The sequence below is a fragment of the Histoplasma capsulatum genome, genomic scaffold (genome assembly GCF_000149585.1).
Source record: "Histoplasma capsulatum NAm1 scaffold_5 genomic scaffold, whole genome shotgun sequence".
NCBI lineage: Eukaryota > Fungi > Ascomycota > Eurotiomycetes > Onygenales > Ajellomycetaceae > Histoplasma > Histoplasma mississippiense.
In genome coordinates, this window is record NW_001813978.1 from 361,356 (window position 1) to 383,882 (window position 22,527).

Here is a 22,527-nt window from a genome sequence, read left to right on the forward strand (position 1 = left end):
GTCTCGCTGGATTTGGATACCGTCATCATAATCCTCTCGTATCTGGATCGGATTGGTGGCTACGTGTGTTGGCGTGAAAGGGATGCCAGCAAAGGGCAAAGGCAGCTTTCCGCGCATCTATGGGCTTTTTAAATCGCTGCGTGGAGCGGGCTTGGGATGGCTGGGGGACGGTAATTTGTACTTTAGCAGGGGTGCGTGTGACGGGTGTTGTTCTCTTTGGGAGCTTCTTGAGTACGCTCAAAGCTTGGACATATGATTTGACCTGTTCGAGGAAGTAGGAGGGTGAACGAAATCAAATATATAGAAACAGGTAAACTTCCCTTTTTCTTTTTTCTTTTTTCTTTTTTGCTCCGTATTCATCATTTGCTTGTTCGATCAGGTTGTGTCATTGCGTCGTAATTACAGATGGAGTTCAAATATCAGAAGAGGTGGGACAACGTGATTTCTCACTATGGCAACGGTTCTTGAACAAAATTGTTGGGAAGCATAGGAGCTTTTTTTGAAACGGGGTAATCGATGTCGCGTGTTGCGCGGAAAAAGAACATGAAAAAATCAAAAGTGATGTATTCCGAAATGCTTAAAATTTAGTTTTCCCGTGGGGGTACAAAGTGACCGTGAAGTACGTTACTTCCGTTTATCATGTCATTATCAGAGTTGTAATAGTCAATTCGATATTCTTTTGATATTCAGCATTTGGGTAAATATCCGGACATCATCGCATCGTTCCGAAACTATTTAATACTCGGCATTAACCGGGGTTCAAAATACTCCGAGATTTATGTTAGTGTCAAGTTTCATTAAGGCTATACAAATACCAGCAATATTTTTAATCTCTTGCTGCTATCGTCCAAAAGGAAGAAGGGGAAGAGTGTGTGTGGGCCGGGTCGGGGGGTGTTGGTGAATTATTTTCCTATGATTTATCAATCCGAACCTTCTAGTTTAATCCCGTCACCTCATCCCAAACCCCCTGTTGAGCGTGGCGAAAAGAAGAGAAGGTGAGACTGGTGATGAGTGTATTAGAACTTGTAAGGAAATGCTTCGCAGAGTTAAGCATGGTTGAAAGCTGCAACTGGGGCCGACTAACACACCCACTTCCCCTTTCCCCCCTGACACCAAATGCAACATCTACGTAGTGCTTGGCTCCCATATGTCTGCACCCCTTTTCAAAACAAGTGTGGAAAAATAAGAAAGAAAACTCCCCCATTCTCCTCCTCACAAACAAGAAAGGAGAAAAGGAGTGAAAATGAGAGAAAGAAAACCAGAAAAGCGCAAGCTTTCTATAACAGATATCGTCATATTTGACCTGTACTCGAACTCATAACCCTGTACGCCGTTCATTTCACTTTCTTCACCTCGTTGCGTTCGATTCCGATCCACATTCTTTTGATTGACACCTCTATACCGCTCCCATCCCGATCCAGGACCACGGATGGGGATTTATCCTCCTGCCATGTTGAGATTGAGGAAGAATAAGGTAGAAACCTGTTTGAATTGCAACAGATGGAAAGAGGCAACAAACGGCACAGGGACCAAAATGTAAACAAGAAAAAAAAAGAAGGGGGGGGGGGGGGGGGGGGGGGGGGGGGGATAAATTTTTTTTTGGGGGTTTTTGGGGGATTTTATCCCCCCCCCTTCCAAAAGGCCAAAAATGGAAAATAAAACGAGAGGAAAGGAGCGAACAAAAGACGATAAGTATATAAATTCGAGGAATAAACACGTAGTGCGTTCACCGTTGCGTTTGATGAGAACATGTTCTATCTAGAGGAAGTAATCGGGTGTGCGGCGGGAGACCATGGGTTCGCCGGCGCGTGGGCAAGGGTCGAATTGGAGGCTGGAGAGCAGGGAGAAAGATTAAAGATAATGTGGTCAGTAAAAAGCAGGAACGGGAGCTATGGAATGGAAGGTAGAATTATGGGCTGAGATCAGGCTTACAAGGTATATTTGAGAAGCTCATCGATTTCCATAATGGCAGCTTGATTTCCGCAACGATAACAGTAATTTGGAGCTGTTGATCACACGTAGGTGTATGGCAGAAAGAGTTAGTATGTAGTCCCAAGTTGCAGAACGATGGAGGACGGAGAGAGAGTTTCACCTGAGAATATCGTCACCACATTACGATCTTGCGACCAGTTATATCCCTCCATCACTAATTGATGGGCTCTTGCAACCAGGGTCAATCCGTTGTTATGATTAAACGCCTCCGAAATATCCTGCCCAAAGGTATAACCAGCACCACGCGGCGAAATCCCCCATCCACACCTATCATCTGGGTCACTCCAGAGCAAATCACACATCGGTCCTTCATGGGGCACTTCCTGGATCCGATCTAGCGAGCGGATATTGTCCAGGGTGTCGATGGACGGACTCAAACCTCCGTGGAGACAGAATATCTGGTTGTCGATGAGAGCGGTGAGGGGCAGGAAGTCAAAGAGATCAGTGAAGTATTTCCAGACATTCGCGTTACCGTATTTCCGCAGACACTCGTCGTAAAAACCGTACACTTGGGTGATCTGACGCGATTCGTGGTTGCCGCGGAGGATGGTGATGCGTTGCGGATAACGGATCTTCAGAGCGACGAGGAGAGTCACGGTCTCAACGGAATAGTAGCCACGGTCGACATAATCACCTTCAGGTAGTAATTGTAGGTTAGGAACCCCGATGTGAAAATGAAGAAATGAAACGCAAGCGTGCCATTCTTACCCATGAAGAGATAATTGGTATCGGGGTTGGGACCGCCGATACGGAACAGTTCCATGAGATCATGGAACTGGCCGTGTATATCTCCGCATACCGTCACTGGGCATTTCTGTGGGAGCAATCAGATGATCAGCACACGGAACATTGCACCACTGGTAGGATAAAAACGCAAGCTTCGCCAGAGATAGGAAAGGCGGAGGGATACATACCACTGGCTGAACGTTCGACTCCTCTTGTAGTACCTCTCTTGCCTGTATAAATAGGAAAACTCATCGTTAACTTTAACCCCATAAAGCGCACGCAAAAGCTGACGCAGATTATGGCCAGCGATCCTTATGCCCTAATACTTCTGTTCTTCTTTGAGTTCTCGCCAGAAAATGTTATAGAAACTCACCCTATCACACAGTCTCTGTACATCTTGCTCTGCCAGCTGCTTGCAGGTCATAAGGCTCTCAATCCAGCCATCCAGGGTCGGTATTGATTCCGGGTCGGACACAGGGGAAAGGTGGTGAGGTTCGGGCGATCGTCCTGAGTCGATTTCCATTTTGTTGTCCATTAGGTGAAGAAAGGGACGGGGGCGGGAAGAGACAATGCTGTGGTGGATGGAGGGGCGTAAGTTACAAGCTAGACGAGGCTGAGCGCGTGCGTGGGGAGAAGGGAACAGAGGAGAGGGCAAAAGCTGAGGCAATGGGTATCAACAAATGATGAAAGAGAGGCGGTCAAGTCGTAGCAATGCTTTGTTACAGAGAGAGAGAAGCGGGTAGAGTTCTAGCTGTTGAGACAGACGTTGATAACTACGTTCCTTTGGTCTTCCTTCTGTTGTGTTGGAGAGGGTTGGTTAGTCAAGTCAAGCCACAGTTAGAAGTGCACCAGCCACTTGAGAGTTGGCGCTGCGCCACATGTACAGTACATAGTTCTAGTATTATTTTGTTTATTGAGAGGTTCCAGACCGTGATTATTTCACCTATCAATTTTATATTTCCTTTACGGACAGCACATACATGGGATATACAAATTCGGCTCAAAGAGGAAGACAAATTTCAGTAAAAACCATTATTCATTGAGCCATCACACAGTAATGTAGCACGCTATATCCAAGCATAATATCCTTAAATAATATCACCACCAAACGGACCCCCAAATCCCCCTCCAAACCCACCACGAGCCCCAGGAAACCCGTGGTGCCCGCGACCACGTCCCATCGGTGGTCCATCCCCCGGCCCAACAGGGTCATACCTTGCGCCAGGAGGAACCTGGGGATCGTATTCATCACCACCACCCCTACTACCCACACGCTGAAACATAGGATCGTCAAAGGTTGGATGCATGCCTCCGCCCCCGCCCCCGCCCTGCGGTCCAAAGTGAGGTATCAGTGGATCATGAGGCCCGAAACCAGGAGGGTATAGGTCCCGCTCTCCAATATTCGGTCGCCTTGGCTCGTGGCTTGTTCCCTGCGGGTGGAACCCGCGAGGAGGAACATTTATTTCGTACTCATCTTCAAAACCAGGAGGAGGGAAATCACCTGCTGGGACCGGCGATCGACGTGGGGGGGCCGATAAAGGATCACTTGTCGGCTGCCGTGGTTGCCGCAATGGTGGCCCTAGTTCGTGCACGTACCCCTCTCCCTGTTGCCGTTCTCGACTGAGGGAGGAGTCATCTTCATAGCTCTCCTTTTGCAGACCCGGCGCAAGTTTCTGGATTACATTGATTTTAAACAGAGTGATAAAATCACTAAGCCGCGACAGAGAAATAAACACTTGTTCGAGCAACTGAGTAAGTTCCTCAGTAGATTTTGTCAATGGGAGAGACGATTCGGAGACGTAGTCTTTGACCTGTATATCGAAAGATGTGGTTTTGTCATGCCCCAAGGCCAGCGCGTAGATGACTGCGTTGTCACCGAGTCGGCTGATTTTTAACAAGAACTGCATAGATGATTGTGGGTGTGAATATGTGAAGGCATATGTGGAGTTCGCATTCCACTCCTTGGGTAATGGCGATGAGGGTTCCTGAGATTCTATCGCGGGCGGTTTTAGTTAAGTTGGCTCCTCAGAATAGGTAGGGGCTAAGGAGAAAAAAAAAAAAAATAATGAGGGCAACAAACCTATTCTGTGACTTTCATCCAGGCCGATTAATCTGAAAGAAACAGCAGCCATACAGGCATGTCCGATCAGCGCTATGGCTTCCCAGGGATCCTTCAGTAACACGTCGGCATCATTGCCAATACTCGCCGCGGCACGACTGAGGATACTACGCGACGATAGTGCCCGTTCAGCTCCGCTAGTAGTGCTGGAGGCATCCATGATAAATGACACGAATAAGCTGACATTGATTGTGGAAGAGAACTTCTAAGGATGGAGTGATATACAGATGAGGGTCGTTTTTGATTTATTTGTTGCTAAGATCTTCCCAGGTCACCACCATATGACGTAATAGTCGCTCTAATCCCACACTAGTTAGTCTAGTTATTTATGATGATGACTAATTAGGCACTCGCAGCTCCAAAAACATATTTATCTACGCTTTGAATTCACTGTTCTTTCTGAGAATCCTGGAGGGATCTCACACTCCATATACATACATGTTCGTACCTACTAGTATTGCGGTAATTCATATAACTCCCCTTCGAACCTCCCACAATCATTAAAACCCCTCATAATTGTTGATCTTATTGAGTAGATATTGCGGTCCTATGTAATGCAGATGGCCCATTATTAACTCCCTGAGATGGTAGCGATAATTGATAATCCCGAATTTGATTGACACGGTGGGAAACAGTCACATTGATTTCTTTTGTTCCTTGAACAGTATCTGTATTCTTTATCCGAGGAATATGCCGTTGCTTGAAGCTTTTTTCAGTACACATAAGGACAATGGTCATCAGCCTGATAGACGAATACAAAACTGTCGGAAAACAATGAACTATCCTCTTTGTTTTCAATTAAATATAGATAATATAAGTCTAGAAGTGTGGGTGTGGAAAAGCGATCTAACTGCTGAGAGTATTGACATCAATCACCTAGTGGAGAGCTGTCCGTAATTTTTAGATACAAGGTACTGTACCATACCGACGGTGGGTGATACAGAGCTTATAAGTGATTAGGTTCAACAAGCGCCGCAGGGTCTTGGCTTGCGTCAATTTAAACGCTCCAGAAAATTCTTAGTTTGAGCATGACGACATTATTGATAAACCTATATGGGTGTTGATATTGAGAATATCGAAGGGTTCGTTATTGCTTTTACAGCTTGAAGATACCGCTTCCTGCTCGTAACCAAGCCTCTTCTTAGGTTTCCATTGGGAGATATGTACTTCCATACAATGGTGAATTCTCCTGGACATCCCAGCGAAACGCTAATCACACCAGCTAATTGTAGAAACAGTGTAATATATCAAATGATATCCTGAGTTCGTAGTAAATAGCAAATCGTAAAATAGTAAATCGTAGTAAATAATGGATCATTGTGGTGTGTTTCCACTGTATTAAATGAAACCTGTAATATACAGTAGATGTACAGCTTCAGCTCTCAGCCGACGTGTTCAAAAGGGTATATGCACAATCGTCCTCTGAACGAGCATTCAACTAGTATATCGAAGGGACAGGGCGATTCCCTGGAATTTAGACTTTGTCTGCAGTATTGCGCTGACTCTGCTGGGGGACTGCGGTGGCGTCCCCCGCTCCTCCCTTCTCCTCGCCTCTTTGACCTCCTATGCCTCTTCCCCCTCCTCCTTTCCCCGCCATCACAACCGCTTTCGTTCGCATGGTAAACCCGACTATCTTGATTCCCTTGTCTTCTCTGGGATTTCTGACACACATCATTCTTTGAATGCAACAGAAAAGAAACCATCTTTAACATCATCTAGATCTTTGAAATCTAGACATCCATTATTTTCACCCACACATTAGCATCTTTCGCTATCTCCTTATATAGTCAGGCAAACGAATTCTTCAAGATAACTTACGATCGTGTGTCCACAAGTGGCTCTCATCCTGCACCTACTTAAGGAAAGCTCCAATATATAGTGCTTTATCCGTCATCTATCAGCCAACATCAATAAACGAGTTGTCTGCCAATCTATCACTTACTCGGCAACTGCTCTCTGTCCCATATTTAACAAGTATTTGCCGCGTCAAAAAAACCCTATACTGCACACAGACAATAAAATCTTAGTGTCAATATGTCACAAAAACATCAAACTTCCCAGCCAGACCACAGCCCGTGGAGTATCGAAGCGTACGACAATATGGCTGGCACATCATACACTTGGCCAGGGACACCAGGTGCCAGGCCTCAAAGGCCTTCCAACGGCGATCATCAGATCGTTCCACACGATATTGCGGCAAACAGCGGCCTCGTCCAGCTGAACACTAACCCTGGCCCCTACTCCTTCAACAACCCGTCCACCTCTAACGATGATTCCACCAATGGTATGCCGGGTATCAAATGCCATAGTAACGGTAGCAGGGTGGCCGCTTGTCCACATCCCGCAATGCCCAACAATGTGCATACAGAGATGCAAGGGCTTCACCATTTGCAGAATAGCCAGGGTGACATGCAGAATCTTCCGCCCATGTATCCTTCATTCGGGGTCCAACAACCGGTCAGCAACGGCAATGGGCATACGCACAGCAATAACGACATCAATAGCAACGGCAACGGCAACGGCAACGGCTGCAATTTTCATGGACGAATGCCCGACACTCATCACAATACAACCTGGAATGTGCCCGGCCAAAATAACCAGAGTACTAATATGGTTGCACAACAAAATGGAACAGCTCAACTTCTTCATGAAGGGGATCCTGGAATTCCTCCCCAAATGCAAGGGAATTATCACAATGAGATGTTCCATGCACCCAACCGCCCTGAACAGGATAACAACATGGTTACATACCAGAGCGGAGAGGCTCAACGTCCCTATGAAAAGTTTCCTGAGCTTCCTCGACAATATCTGTCACCGCCTCATCCGCATGCACAGCATCTTCCAGTAGAAAACGGGATAATTATCCCGCCCCGCCTTCAGTCCAATGATGTCCCACCAATGAATGGAGGGCATCCTATCCCTCCTATCCCTAACTCGCGGGCAACAAATGACGGCATTGGAAACCATCATCTGCACCCACATATTGGCCAAAACTCCCCACTGTCTGATCACCGTTTCGGGTTATCCCTCTCTCAAATTCAACCTATTTGTCCTGGAGACATGGGGACTGCACCTCGTCCACCAACCAACGACATGTACCGAATTGACGTTTATCAACCTAACCAGGGAATATCACAGGGAAACCCAGTTACCAAAATAGGCGCGGTTAATACTCCTGCATTCGATCAACCTTCAGTCCCTTACCACAGTGCACCAACCTTCGATCCCGCTGTCGCTAATTTGGGTACGCCTGCATACCAGCCAGAGGTTCACGCGGGATCCCAAAACTCACAATTTCCCCCCTCTGGTGCTCATGCGCCTGGAAGGGTTTTTTCCTCTGAAACTATGTCTCATTCAAATCCTTCAAATGGCGGATTTATCATGCCGCCAAAATCGAATGAAATTAGCTCTGGTGTTCAGCATCCTAACGGAATGGGTGCCGGACCTCGACCAAATGCAACTGAGCCCGATTTCCACAATGGCAAGCAAGTTAACGGTGGTGTTCAGCCGGTCAATAATCAAGACATTGAAAATACGGGAAATACATACACTGGCCAGCATGCAAATCCAAGCAATCATAGTTTCCTGAATCGCGTGGCCCATAATCCGACCCCAGGTCCTTGTCCAAACGGCAATTCGGCTGCTGCGCAAGTTGGCGTCCCATACCGTAGCCCATATCCGAAAATAGACATAGGGGGCAGTTGTGAGACTCATGGAATAGATACAAGAGTGCCTACAGCGCAGTGGCCAGCCTCAGTTCCAGCCCCAACCATTCCTCCATATCAAGACGCCCCTGTACATATTCTCGACGTGCACTCCGTTCAACGTCCCAAGTTTGGGATCCCGCCAGGTCCCTATGCGCTAACTGCGGGTGCAGGAGGTACATTCACTTATCCGGCTATTTTTGGATGTCCGGCTCCAAGCCATCCTGCTCCGGCTAATTGGAACGTAAACGTGAGCGGAAACGAACACACCCATGGAAACAGACCGTCTCCAGCTCATGCTCAAATTCAACAACTACCCTCCAACCCACAGAAGGAGAACAGCATGAGGTTCGTGGTGAATAATCGCGGTGACAGAAAAAATGTAGCTCAGAAGCGTGGGCAACCGCGTAAACCACGGGGGGGGAAGGTTGGCACTGGTAATTCTCCTTGCCCACCCCCACCGCCGGGGTTGTGGTGGAATGGAGGGTTCCAGGCCCCTATGGTGCCTGGTATAACTCCAGTCATCGGGAACATTAGTAGGGTTGGGGGTGTGCCGCCAGTCCCACTTGGCTTGCAGCCGAATGGATGCCAGATGGCACCCACATCTGTTGAAATGTCCGCAAGTGCGTCCTCAGCACTACAACAGATCAACAGCTTGACTCCATCCGTGAACGTCAACCACGAGAATGGAATACCTATACATCCGGTCATGCCACAGGGTGGCAATAGTGGGGCGCATCCAGGCTCACCCGTTTTGAAAGAATCTGGACATCCACCCGCACCAGCTCCAACCGCAATTGGAATGCCTGTTCGCGTTCCCGTAGCACCAACCCATGGTATGGGCATTGCTCCTAACGTGAAGGGAATGACGAGGGATACCAACAATCTTCTTTTACCTCCCGACTCATTAGACGACCTCTTATGGCAATTTTTTGCTGGTTGGGACAGCGCCAAGGAGGAGGAGATGGAGGGGACTGAGGATCCTCTAACCTCCACTTCTTCAGGGCAGAGTATGCCATTTCATAGCACGCCTGATGCCTTGGCCAGTAGAGTGGCGGCAACAATGCAACAAGAGCAACCAGTTACTGTTTCAATGGGTGAAATTCAGGTTGATATGGATAAGGGCTTCCGTGAGCTGATGGAGCAGATTGACCATGATAATTTCCCAGGGCTTCTTGAGGAAACTTTGTCGCACACAGAGCCTAGTTCGAGCCGGCGCGACACAGTTCATCCTGATCTGGGAGAGGGGTTTTCTGAGAATTTCGGTGAGAAGATTGAGAGGGTCGGCCGTGTTAATTATAATTTACTAAGCCTCCATGGCAAAAATCAGTCCTCTATCGATTTAAGCTCAACCCAGCAGGGCACACCAAACCTTAAACCGGACATCCACTCCAGCGGTGGTGAGGGAAATAAGAGGGCGGGAGACGACGGAAACGAAAAGGTTTAGGAGCCGGAGGATCCGTCGATGTCATTGACGAGGAATTGATGGTCGTGCAATAGCTTACAAGGCTGGCTGATGAAACCAAGGAACAAGCAACCGACTGGATGGTTAGTATTCCTTCATTTTCTTCTCATTCCCTCCCCACTGTACATGTACGTTAATAGCGAACGTGGAAAGTCCGTCTCTGACTTAAAAGGGAGAAAATATAGATTTTTGTCGGCCATGTCATCGAGAATTCAAAATTGATCTCGCACGAACGGAATATAAAGGGTAAAAAAAACCTAACAAAAAGCAAAAATGTTTTCAAAAAAAAAAAAAAAAAAAAAAAAAAAATATGGAAAGAAAAGAAAGAGAACAAATGAAAACAGAACAGAAGAAGAGAAGAAGAGAAGAGAAGACAAATATATACTAGGACCGGCTGATTTTGTGTAACGTTATATGTTTCTGGCTGTTATTCTATTCGATTATCTTCTGGATATATGTCAGAGGTACATAGGGTGTTGAGAGGAACCGCTTGCATGGAAAAGAAAGGGGGAGAAGAGGAATTGGCTATTCTATTGTATTCCGCAGGAAAGATGTTTGTTAGCTAGTCAGTTATGTAAAGATATTGTTTTTCCTTTACCAATCTTGACATCGTCCACTCTCGCAGATAGCAGATGTGAGGAACGGTTGGGTCTAGGCCACACATAATGCAACAAGTACTATTTTGATGAAGGTCCGTTAATCAAGCACGCCATCTGCACGTGTTTCTTCCGTACCTTTCAAACAAGCTGGCCGTGGGCGGATGCGCTCAACTGCGGACGCATGTTTTTTGCTTCTCCAATTTCATGTCCAGTTCAAAGTCAGGTTATGTCACATGATCTCTACATAATCCACAATAGTTCTCTCTTTAGCTTGATAAGAAAGGTATGTTTTTCAGAGCCTAACCATTCTAACTGGCCCTAGATTTCTAATCTAGTGCTCTAACCTATAGCTATTATTCCCCTAATTCTACCCCTCGTGCTGTGTTCAGAATAGTGAGAGGGTTGAGATGCCTGTATTAAGTTATATCAAGTGTTTTAGAAGGTGGTCACAAATTCCACTTTGCGATATAGCTCATAAACCTACCTAGTAAGTTAAGTCTTCCAACAGAGCCTTATTGCCGGCCGAGACGCAAGCGGAAACTGTAGAAAATGTTATGTAGAACTGACCAAATTGGAAAGTAAAGCGAAACTTTGTCAGGTGCTGTAATTTACCGACACAATACCTTGACGATACAGACCAATGACGCCAAAATAAACGTTCGGGCGCTTAAACCGCGGATAACTAAGTTAGTCTGGCGGCTAAATAACGGTGGAGCGAGGATCAGCGCCGCTTAGAGTTTGGATCCCAGCAACCAGGCGAAGGTTAAATCGACGTCAATTATCTTTTTTAGTATTCTGCCCATTCTTTTCTCTGCTTCTGTTACTAGTATTTTTATTTTCGATTTTAATCTTTTTTGTGTTTTTGTTTTCTTTTTAGGAAAGCGGCGGTAGAGCACCCGTCTTTGCTATGTGCTGGAGCTAGAGCTGCCGCTCTAGGCCAAAACTCAGAGCTCAAACTAAAGATCTGTGACGTTATTGACTATCTACCTCTCTCCCCACTCGAGTGCGTTCGTCACTCTGTCAGTTGTTGCTGTGCCTAGACTGTGGGTAGTTGCCTAGAACCCCTGAGAAGGGAGCAAAAGAAATCATATGAGCTGGTGCTTGGCCAAAGGAGATATGCACGTGTCGAAAAGCAGGCGGAAGCCTTTGCAGGACTGGCATATCCGGAATACTGATGAACTATACTTGCTCTTTTCTGTGGCGCAGAGGGGAATCTGATTTCCGGAGCCAATGGATATGAAACCAATTACTCTCGATTAGTTCGCTGCTGTATGCGGGACTGAAAAGGGGTGAAGACAAAAATATGAAATTTTAAAATGGAACGCGCATAGAAGTCCGTCCGAGCCCGTCGTTAGCCTCTTCGAGATCTCTGGGACTTTGCTGCGTATTCTATTTACGCTTGTCGTTGATATAGGTCGTCGATCTAGTTGCCATAGTAAGATTCTTGACTTTGGTAAACGTTAGCAAGTTTTCGTCCGACAGCGCGCATCCCAAAGGGAAACATGGGTTGCCCAGGGAATGAGTTTGCCCTAATGCACCAGATGGGGAGTTACCAGACTTTGGGCTCCAGTATTTGCTGCAGATGTTCTACTGTCTACCTAGCTAGGAATCACATTCTTTCTAAGCCGAATTCTGCACTCTCTTGTCACCGTCATTCTCCCACCCAGTGGCTGGCTTGAACTCAGAATAAAAGCAATGTTGAGGAATGTGCGGAAACTTTCTAAACTCTGAAATGGCCTACCGAGTGCGTTGGCTGGTGCGCGATGTGCGCAGTCCTACCGCTCACCCACTACAGTATGTCCTGCGTTCTGCTTAAAAACTCCGTCAGTTCCCTCGTTTCCTCCAACTCCTTACCACCTCGCAACGTCTCGCAATACTTCCTTCGATCAGCTCCCTTTCGTTATAAACGTCTCTATCGTTTAATACAAGTTTTACCATCGCTTCATACCACGAAAAATTTCGCGTTCGTATAGCTAACCGCAAACTTCAGAAATATATCCGGAGGTGAGTTCTTCGTATCTGCCCTTTTTTCTCCTCCCTCTCCGCCGTAGTTGTTGTGCTTTTCCTGTAAACTTTTTGTTGTTGGCCATATTGGTAAGTATATCCATCCTCTATCCGTTGCTGACGGCTAGTTTCCAGCGCTGCTTGATATCATGGCTTCAAATGAGCTTACATGGACCTCTGACGTGAACCGCGTCGAGGCTCCCATGACAGCCCGTGCATATATTCTGTGCGCATTCGCGTCTTTTGGAGGTATTCTCTTCGGTTATGACTCCGGTTACATCAACGGAGTCCTCGGCATGGCCTTTTTCAAGCAAGCCTTTGGCCATCCAGTGTCCCTGGATATTGACCAGACTGGATTCAACATTGCAACCTGGCAAAAGTCTCTTATTGTGTCTGTCCTCTCCCTTGGAACGTTTGTGGGAGCTCTTGTTTCCGGCTCGATAGCTGAGATCCTCGGTCGCCGCTATACCATTATGCTCTCCAGCTTGTTGTTTTCAGTTGGCGTGGCAATCCAGGTTGGCGCAAGCAAAGTTAATGATCTCGTTGGCGGGCGGCTAGTTGCTGGACTTGGGGTTGGCGGCATATCTTCTGTCGTGATCCTGTACGTCTCTGAAATTGCTCCTAAGAGGTTTCGAGGTGCCATGGTATCCGTCTATCAGTGGGCTATCACTATTGGTCTCCTCATCTCCGCCTGTGTCAGCAAAGCAACAGAAAAGCTTGACACATCTGCATCCTACCGCATTCCTATTGCAATCCAGCTTGTTTGGTCACTTATCCTTGGTCTGGGCCTCTATTTTCTCCCAGAATCCCCGCGTTACTATGTTAAAAAAAGTAGGCTGGACGCAGCTGCCGGTTCTCTCTCTCGCATCCGTGGACAACATGTCGACTCAGACTACGTGAAAACAGAGCTAGCTGAAATTATCGCCAACTTTGAATACGAGTCTAGAGTCAGGAGCACCAGTTGGCTCGACTGTTTCAAAGGCGGTCTTTCTCCCAGTGGAAATCTCCGTCGCGTAATCCTGGGCACTGCGTTACAGATGTTCCAGCAGCTAACTGGGGTTAACTTTATTTTCTGTAAGTTTTACGTCCCTGTTATGCTATCAATGAATCTGAACAGAAATTCTGACACATCTTCCCAATTACAGACTACGGTATGCCCTCTAAACCAATGGAAAACTAGAAAAGCTCGCATGATAAACTAACAGTCTCTGACAGGAACCACCTTCTTCCAGCAAAGCGGGCTGCAAAACCCCTTCTTGATTTCAATCATCACCAACGTTGTCAATGTTGCATCCACCCCGGCCTCGTTTTACATTATCGAACGCTTCGGCCGTCGAAGCCTCCTTATCTACGGAGCAATGGCCATGCTTGTTTGTGAATTCATCATTGCCGCTGTTGGGACAGCTCTCCCAGGCTCGAACGCAGCTTCGATGTGCCTGATCGTTTTCGTCTGCCTCTACATCTGCGGATTTGCTTCCACCTGGGGACCAGGAGCGTGGGTGTTAATCGGAGAGATATTCCCTCTTCCCATCCGCGCACGAGGCGTCGCTCTTTCCACTGCGTCTAACTGGCTTTGGAACTATGTAAGTGCCATTTCAATCCTTTCATCCTCTCCCCCATCCAACCGTTTCTCCCAACGTAAAACACACACCGCAGCCGCACACATTAAACGACCAAAGCAAAACTAACCCTAAACACTCAGATCCTCGCCCTTATCACTCCCTATCTCGTCGACTCCGAGAAGGCAAATCTGGGCTCCAAAGTCTTTTTCATCTGGGGCACAACCTGCACTCTCTCCATGCTCTTTTCCTATTTCTTCGTCTACGAGACAAAGGGGTTGTCACTCGAGCAAGTTGATCGCCTTTTCGACGAGAGCAGCCCCAAGAAAAGCAGCAAGTGGGAACCCCACGAGACCTTTGCTACCCGCATGGGCTTGGCTTCACCTGAAGCTGTAGTCCGAGAAGAGTTAATGACTAAGGTGGAGACTAGCACTGTTTAAGTCTATTCATCTAGAAAAGAAAAGAACAGAAAAGAAAAGAGAAGAGAAGAGAAGAGAGAAAGAAATTCCATACCTGCCTAATCGATTTTGTTTTTTTTTTTTTTTAATTTCTGCTTTTCTGCTACTTTATTTTTCACCCTTTTCACATTTTTATTTTTGTTGTTTCCTTTTATATTTGCTTTATGTCATTCTATTGCTGCTACTTTTCCCTCCCCCACTTCCTCCTAAATTGATAAATTGGAAGTGACACCAGATTGATATGAATTTGTTCAGCTTCCTGTTTTTGTTCACGTCCAGTTCTTGTGCCTATATTTTCTGCTCTGGTTTTATTCGGGCTCCCTATCCTTAATCCCATTCCTGTTCCTTATCACGGTTCATATTGCCCATCGATCCTGATCTTATCTGTCTCAGTTATCGGTGGTGCGCTCCAAAAGCAAGTCCATTTTTTGTATGCATGTACGCACGCACGAATGCACGCATGTACGCATGTTTTCTTTTTTGTTTTACAAGTTGCGATCTATTGTGGCCATTACCCATCCTCTTTTATACTTATGCAACACGTCTCTTGCTTCCCTGTCTCTCCAAGCCCATTGGAAGGGCAGGGGCTGGGACAAGAGAGAATGGTTGAAAGTATGCGAGATCCACAGCCGTTATTTGTACTTATATTTTGTTTGCCTTTGCTTGATTCTAACCTGCTATTATTAAATGGTGTGGTTGTTTGACGAAGAAATATGTATTTTTAGTCTAGATACCAACGAAAACCCAAAAAAAGGCAAAAGAAAAAAATCAAAGAAAAAAATATAAATAACATTTTGTTATTTATGATACTTTCCATTGTGATTACGCCGACGGCCATAGTGACCTTAGCATACGCAGTAGATGTAATGGACCTTTTAAGAAGTTGAGCCTTTTTTTTTCAAAACGAACAAAAATCTGTATTCCGTCACCAGCGATATCTAAACGATTCTATATTATCCAGCCCACGATATTTCTCTATAAATACAACAATAACTAAACTGCCCAACAAATATCCCATCCCAGCTACACCCTACCTCACCTCAACGCTCCCTCCCGCTCTCCCTTCACGTTCCGCGCTCTCCACCAACCCAACGCAAACATCATGGACATCATCCCCAGCCCGCCAAGTCATCAGCAAAACCCCCTGCCTGTCCAAAATCTCCTTCGCCCGTGCCCAGCGCCGCTTCCACATGTCCTCGCGTTTATTGAACGTCATTGGCGCTGCTGCGGCCCCGGGACCAGGTGTAACTGAAGAGGTGGGTGTCGACGAGTTTGGGTATGGGGAAGGGGAGGACGACGGTTGGGATAGTTGTGAGGGTATATTGGTGGTTGAGCGTGCAAGACGCGGCGGGGTGGTTGATACGGTGGAGGAAGACGGGGGTTGGGAGAGCGTTGTGTTACTCATTCGCAGATCCTGAGCGGCGCCCGAGGGATTCTGGGCAGTTCGGTTCATTGAAGAGGTTTGTTTTATAAGGGATTGGGTTGTACTACGCCGGGGTGGGGGGACTGGTGGGGGTGGTTCTTTGGTTGTTGGACGTGAGGATGAGGTTTGATGAGTTGACGAAGGCGTGTGGGTGGCGGCGGCCGTGGTGGAAATATTCTCCCATTGCGGTCGTGCTGACGGGAGCTGATCGTACATATTTGCAGCCTTATCTGGGACAGTAGATGTGTAGCTCTCCTCGTTTCTATTATTACTATCATTATTGACCGGGGGTTCGTTGGTTGAGAAACGGCTAATCACTCGCGGGCCTGTGTGAGCTAACGTTTGTGTTGAACGGATGGGCAGAGTAGGGCGTTCAGTCTGTCCCTGCGGTTGTGAAGAGGATAACCTTATGGGCTTTGCTGGGAGGGGTGGCGCTGGCTTCCGTCGAATGCTGGACGACACAGTGTCCACATTGTTGTCTCTGTATCCTTCGACAGCCCCGCTACGAAGAACAGCAGGTTTGTAAGGCCTTATGGGAGGTAGTTGCCGACTTTCAGATGTACCATTAGAAGGTTCCTTGTTATCCATCCCTGAAAGCTCTTCTCCAGCACTTAAATCAACATCACCCGAAGCTCCCCGATTAGGATAGTTGCGGGGTGGCAAAATGGGTGGGAGCGTTTCCTGATCTCCCAAACGTTCTGGAGGGGGAGGCCCATGTGTGGGAGTTCGAGCCGGCGGCCTTTCAAATTGGGTAACCGATGTATCGAAAAAGTTATGGGACGGGGACGTTGTCACATCTCTAATGAATATCGCGAGTATTCTACCTGGATTAGCAAGTGCTAATTCTGTATAGACTTCCAGGTCTGCCTCTCCACTATCGCCTACAAGGATGAACCTGCGGTTGGGAAAGTCAAGCATGATGCTTTCTAATGTCGGCCTCTTTTTCTCCGCTGCAGGTTCGAAGATACCTTGAAGCATCCCTGAGTACTGTTTCAAATGAAACGATCCGGGTGGTAGACCGGCCACCCTAAAAAATTTCTGAAGTAAGGGATACAGTTGCCATGGGGAATTCGAAACGTAATGGATCTTCACACCCATCTCAGTTAATTTTGAATACCATTCTTTCACGCCCAGCACGGTAAGGTCTTCAAGGTTGCGAACGAATGTATTTCGGAAGATCTCTCTCGTGCCGCTTGTAATTGCGGAGTGCTTAATGGTATCATCAATGTCACTGATCAAACTAATTCCCGTTGATTCGGTGATCGTAACCTCTTCCGAAGCGGATAAATTCTCTGAAGCCAGCACCCTGATGTGGGTGGGGACAAAATCGAGGGCGGCACGAACAGAGAAGTGGCCTCCATCATTCGTCGAAACCGTCCTTGACTGGCTGTTCTTTTGGTCATAAAAGAAAACCGTAATCGGAACGCTGACAGTAGGATGTGCCAAAAACGGTTGAAGCCGTTCCAGAAGTCTGGCGTTCCCAGCGGCTATCTCCTCTGGACTGTTATAAGATGAACTTTGTTCGGCCTCGGGTCTGGAAAATATCCCTTCCAGCCTAGCGTTAGCCTGCCACTCAGGGTCCGCGTTACTCTCGGCCAAACGAATAATAGATTGCTCTTGTTTATCGACAACTGCTTCCTCATTCAAGGAAGCCGACGATGGCCTGTTCTCTGTAGACACTGTATGTGGAGCCGGTATCCCACTCAGCCGTCGAGCAAGGGCAATCAGAATACGATTTTTCCGACTCATCGGCTCAATGTGAGGCGTATATATCCACCCTTTCACATCGACATCCACAATCGCATTATCATGCTCATATCTCTCCCACTCCGTTCTCCAAAACTCCATATTCCCCATCGACTGCGGATCATCAGGGTAAGTCCGCGATTCCAGCGCCAATTCCCTATAATCCACCTTAGGATCCTTCCTCACATGTCTCTTCGCGTAACTGGGGAATAAAACCATTTCCTCATCCGCAAGTTTCATTGTCCCGAGCTCTGGGAATCCACCTGGAGTGTCGCGTATATCGTAATCATAATCCTGAGTCTTCTGCGCCCACTGAGCTGAATAGGCCTGCCGCAGCTCGTTCGCCGCTTTCAAATACCCATAAACTTTCCTCCTGCGTGTTCCCCGCTCGCGACCGCCACCATCTTGTCCGGATCCATAATCATATGTAGAATTTGTAGAATCTGTCCCGTACCGGCCCAAAGACCCTGACTGAGATGTTTTCATCTGGCCAGAACTTCCTGCATCTTTCAAGCGCCTGGCAACGGCGCCTAGTACAGAGCTACGTCTCTGATAATCAAATGTGAAGTGAGAATGACTCGCGGTTGTCCCTCTAATTCTATACGGAAACTTGAGACCTTTCCTACTCCTTGCTTTGGAAAACAAATACGATAGTAATCCAGTCTGCCTTCTATTGCCTGCAGTAATAGCAACAGGGACAGATGCACAGTGGTACCTGGATTGACGGGGGTATGGTCGATGTTTCGCACGCTGCCTGTCGACAATTGCCCGATAGATGCGTAAATGTATCTGCCGTCGGAAGGTCGGGAGGATATCGTGGCGAAAGTCTGTGAATCTGGTTCGAAGACGTTGGCGAGTGTGCGGGAGGATAAAGCGGAGGTAGTTAAGGGTGGTACGGAGTCGGAGGAGGGAGCGAGGTGGCGGACGGGTAGAAGGTGGGCGAGCCAGCACGCGGGTACGTTTCGAGGAAGTGTTTAGAGTTAATAAGGATTAATTTCGGTGCTTGTAAGTACTTCGTGACGTGCGCTGTTGGATGTTGGATGTTGGATGTTGGATGTTGAATGTTGGATGTTTGGATAGGATGGTTTGGTTAGTTACTATGTATTTATTCAGCGGCGTTGGGGCGCTCTGGCCTTCGCAAATGACAAGGGGAATTCTTTAAAGTTGAGCGGAGTAAAATTAAAAATAACCAGATAAGTTATAAAAATAGAAAAACTACGGAGTATATGGAACTGATTCGACGTCCTGCAATGTCCCAACGAGAGTTTTTCCGGCCGAAAATAAATGCGGACCATTGCCTTTGGTTGTGGAGCTGCTGGTCCCTGCTATCTCCACAAGCAAATGGCTCTGGAAAAGCTTCGTCTGCGGATATTTGTGTACTGTTTTGGAGCCTTGTTCTCCGTTTTCACCTGGTTAACTGACCAGTGCATCCATGCAATACTCGGACAAGTCATCTTGGAAGCTGATGAGGATTTATTGGAGTAGGAATCACAGAACATATTCCCTAATACCATTCATCGGATTTTCCCTTTGGAGCATCGAGAAAAATTCAATGGGCTTATGAGACATGGTGGGGATGAAGTCAACCGCAAGGCCCTTGGATTTAATCATTACCGCCAACAAAGCATAGCACAGCATGAACAACACTGCTTAGGAGTTGGATTGGTTAAAGGCACAACCACTCAGAATGGCCGTATAGAAAGCTGTCGCATTGTTCACAAGATCGCGGTGGCTAGCCTACGAACTTACGATAGAATCCCCACAAGAATAGTTACCAGTACTCCGTACGGCTGGCGATAAAGTCAATTATATATCTAGCACAGTTTGGCTTGCAGACTTAGCTTCTGATTTTAGCCCTCGTGGCCGTCTTGACATGCGGCCGCGACGGGCCGTTAGAAGGTAGACGCTTAGATGGAGGAATAAGCTTTGATACTATGGAGTGCACAGACGGATATAGGGTATGAAATGGAGGAATGGAGTTGATAAACTAGGGTGGGCGGCAGGGTTGGGATCTATATTAACAAGATAGGAATGGAGACCTCTCCTGCGTACTCCAAATTTTTTATTACTTTTATACAAAACTACCTTCTTTGCCCCCGCATATACTCCGTTTAACGCCTTCCATTTCGTCATTGGCCTTTTGATGTTCAAGTCCCTTCTTTATTACTACTCCCAACGCCCCAACGCAAGCATAGAACCCATCCGCGGAATCCAGGATGTCAGGCAGACCCCTCTTCCGCATAATTTACCTTCCTCCCCCTAGTTCTTCCCGAAACACAGGTAGCCGGAGCCTCCTTTTCCGTAGCAGCTGGGCCAACAGCGATTTCATTCTGGTTGCTATCGCTATCGCTGCCGCTACCGCTAGAGGATAACGTAGCTATCTTTCCAGGCCTCGGCCGTTTCGACGCTGCGAGTTTCCCTGCGATGGACTTTGCAGCCGCCGCAGCATCTTTACTTTTGCTCGGTCTTCCCCTTTTCCGCGGCGTCGTCGGGGTCGAAGTAAGCAGTGCGCTGGTGCCGCTACTACTTTGAGCCACGATAGTCTCCGCAATATCAACTTTGGACGCACGTTTGGCCGGCTGCAACCACTGGTCCATGCCGGGGGGCCAGTAGACACGGCCTTCTGGTCCACCCATGCCAACTTCTTCTTCCGGAATAAGCGTCGAGGTGGTGTCGTCGCTATCACCAACATCATTGTTATGATCTGATGCAACAGGATCTTGCTGCTTAGAGGGCGAGGAGGACGACTTCTTCACTGTTGTTGTCGTCTTTTTCGTCTTCTTCTTACTGCAACCCCGAAATTTATTATCATCGGAGCGCGTGAAGGGTATAATGTCGTTAATTTTCTCAAAGCCTGGAAGTTTATAGATCCTCATAAGTTCAAAGACAGCCTGTTCTTTATCCTTAGCCTCAATCATGAGATCCATAGTGGGATCACAGGGGGGAAGCATCTGGACGCGCGAGCTATGTTTTCGTCGCTGCTTTTGTGTTATAGCGGACGGCGTTTGCTCAGAATAATGCATTTTCTGCGTGATTCCCTTTCTGGCCCAAGTAGCGGCGATACGGTCGTAGAGGGTCATGATATCCAGGGTCCCCTCGCGGACCTTGTCTGCAGCGAAATTGATATTGTGGTGGTGGTAGTCGAGCACAAGAGGGATATTCAACTCCTCGCAGATGGGCAACAGGTCGTGCACAGTCCAGCTCACATCGTCGTTCTCCAAAACGAGGCGATTCTTGATCTCACCCGATAGCGTCCTGTAAGTCTTCCGGAAACGATCAAGGGTAGCTTGCTTGTCACCAAAGACACCGCCCATATGTAAAATCATCACGGCATCCCGGTCCTGCTGAGGAGGCAGTTTCAATAACCGTAACATCTCAGCATGATATTCAAGATCTCGGACGGAGTTTTCGGTAACACTTGGTCGCGGCGAAGATAATTGCGTAAACTTTTTATTTTTCAACAATCAATGTCAATACACTTTGAGAAGAAAGAACATGTGGGGAACAGAGATATCGCACCTGACCCGGATGAACAGTCAACCGGTGGCCCAACTCGGCCGCAACTCTCCCCGCCTCCGCCAGAACATCAGATGCGAAAGGCTCCAATCTATACCCATGCTCCACATGACTTGCGAAGGGAAACATCTCGCTCGAAAGCCGCATAAATTTAATCCCATAGCGCTCATTCCAGCGGAGAATTTTCACAATATCGCGTGCATTCGCGAGACCCAGTGACTGCACATATGCTAGCCCACGCTCAATATCAGGCGGCTGCTGGAGATCGGGGCGGTTTTTGATCCGGTGGGCCGGCTGGGTGGGGTCTTGGAGCGGATGGCGGTTTTCGAGGATTGAGGAGATGCGACAGGTGCGAGCGCAGAAGACGGGCGGGTTGGAGGTGCGCAAGTATGTGTTTAGGCAGGCCTGGGATTGGCTCTAAACTAAGTAGCTTTTTTTTTTTTTTTTTTATAGTTAAAAAAATATATATGGTTAACTTACATATCCCAATCGGCCTTTCCATGGAAGGGGTAGGTAGTTGCTGTTAACCGGCGGTGGTCGCGATACCGCCTCCTTGACGTCCTTTATGTCAGCAGGGATATCGACATCAGCTTCTGGGTCGAGGACTCCAGCAAGTGACGTTTCGATATCGAATGGTGCATTGGAGAGTGACGAGTATGCCAGAGTCTCTTCAATGGTATCAAGCGGGACTTGAGAAGCTGGCGCTGGTTGCGCAATCCCGGCCTCGCGACTCGTCGTATGTAGCATAGAAGAGTTCATTCCCCGCGCAGTAGCCATCAAGGTGGCTGAGCTTTTGTACAAATCTGGTGTCCGTGACACATGGTGAAAAGTCTGCGATGATTGCACTGGGAGGCCATTTATGGTTGGTTGCAAGAGGGCTTGTTTTGCGCCTTCTCGGCAGGGAGAAGCGGAGAGGGGGAGCCGCCCAATGACGACGGTAATCTTAATCGCATACTTTGAATGCAGAGCAACAGGCCCTGACATCATACAAGGGTGAATGGTACTTGACGTCACGTCGTGGGCATGTTCGTCGCATGTTGACGTCGGATTTGCCCCAGAGTGCGTGATGTGGGAGGTTTAAAAACGCCAAATCGCGAGATAAAGTTGCGGTTGGCGCCAGCCCGGCAATAGACGCGCCGACCCGCCACGAGATCTAGATGGACAAATATGGACTCCGCGATACACCTAGATCAAGTCTGTGGAATACATAGTAGTC

General features: G+C 47.6%; 7 protein-coding genes across 7 annotated transcripts; 3 read left to right on the forward strand and 4 right to left on the reverse strand.

The window, feature by feature from the left end:
* Positions 1-1,758: 1,758 nt before the first annotated feature.
* HCAG_04969 (serine/threonine protein phosphatase PP2A catalytic subunit) lies at positions 1,759-3,253 on the reverse strand (the record flags this gene model as incomplete). Its single annotated transcript, XM_001539452.1, has 6 exons — positions 1,759-1,831; positions 1,933-2,005; positions 2,093-2,626; positions 2,701-2,806; positions 2,907-2,948; positions 3,092-3,253. The coding sequence occupies 6 exons, from the start codon at positions 3,251-3,253 to the stop codon at positions 1,759-1,761; spliced, it is 990 nt and encodes a 329-aa protein (XP_001539502.1).
* A 553-nt stretch (positions 3,254-3,806) lies between these two features.
* Positions 3,807-4,997, reverse strand: HCAG_04970 (predicted protein; the record flags this gene model as incomplete). Its single annotated transcript, XM_001539453.1, has 2 exons — positions 3,807-4,711; positions 4,799-4,997. The coding sequence occupies 2 exons, from the start codon at positions 4,995-4,997 to the stop codon at positions 3,807-3,809; spliced, it is 1,104 nt and encodes a 367-aa protein (XP_001539503.1).
* Positions 4,998-6,871: 1,874 nt separating this feature from the next.
* HCAG_04971 (predicted protein) lies at positions 6,872-9,988 on the forward strand (the record flags this gene model as incomplete). Its single annotated transcript, XM_001539454.1, has 3 exons — positions 6,872-8,453; positions 8,559-8,889; positions 9,196-9,988. The coding sequence occupies 3 exons, from the start codon at positions 6,872-6,874 to the stop codon at positions 9,986-9,988; spliced, it is 2,706 nt and encodes a 901-aa protein (XP_001539504.1).
* Positions 9,989-12,758: 2,770 nt separating this feature from the next.
* Positions 12,759-14,608, forward strand: HCAG_04972 (hypothetical protein; the record flags this gene model as incomplete). The annotated part of the gene is made up of 3 exons (XM_001539455.1): positions 12,759-13,760; positions 13,842-14,192; positions 14,312-14,608. The coding sequence occupies 3 exons, from the start codon at positions 12,759-12,761 to the stop codon at positions 14,606-14,608; spliced, it is 1,650 nt and encodes a 549-aa protein (XP_001539505.1).
* A 2,433-nt stretch (positions 14,609-17,041) lies between these two features.
* Positions 17,042-18,281, reverse strand: HCAG_04973 (predicted protein; the record flags this gene model as incomplete). The annotated part of the gene is made up of 2 exons (XM_001539456.1): positions 17,042-17,076; positions 17,144-18,281. The coding sequence occupies 2 exons, from the start codon at positions 18,279-18,281 to the stop codon at positions 17,042-17,044; spliced, it is 1,173 nt and encodes a 390-aa protein (XP_001539506.1).
* A 297-nt stretch (positions 18,282-18,578) lies between these two features.
* Positions 18,579-19,031, forward strand: HCAG_04974 (predicted protein; the record flags this gene model as incomplete). Its single annotated transcript, XM_001539457.1, has 2 exons — positions 18,579-18,750; positions 19,006-19,031. The coding sequence occupies 2 exons, from the start codon at positions 18,579-18,581 to the stop codon at positions 19,029-19,031; spliced, it is 198 nt and encodes a 65-aa protein (XP_001539507.1).
* A 983-nt stretch (positions 19,032-20,014) lies between these two features.
* On the reverse strand, positions 20,015-22,088 carry HCAG_04975 (UV-damage endonuclease; the record flags this gene model as incomplete). Its single annotated transcript, XM_001539458.1, has 3 exons — positions 20,015-21,241; positions 21,315-21,728; positions 21,792-22,088. The coding sequence occupies 3 exons, from the start codon at positions 22,086-22,088 to the stop codon at positions 20,015-20,017; spliced, it is 1,938 nt and encodes a 645-aa protein (XP_001539508.1).
* Between the last annotated feature and the right edge of the window lie 439 nt (positions 22,089-22,527).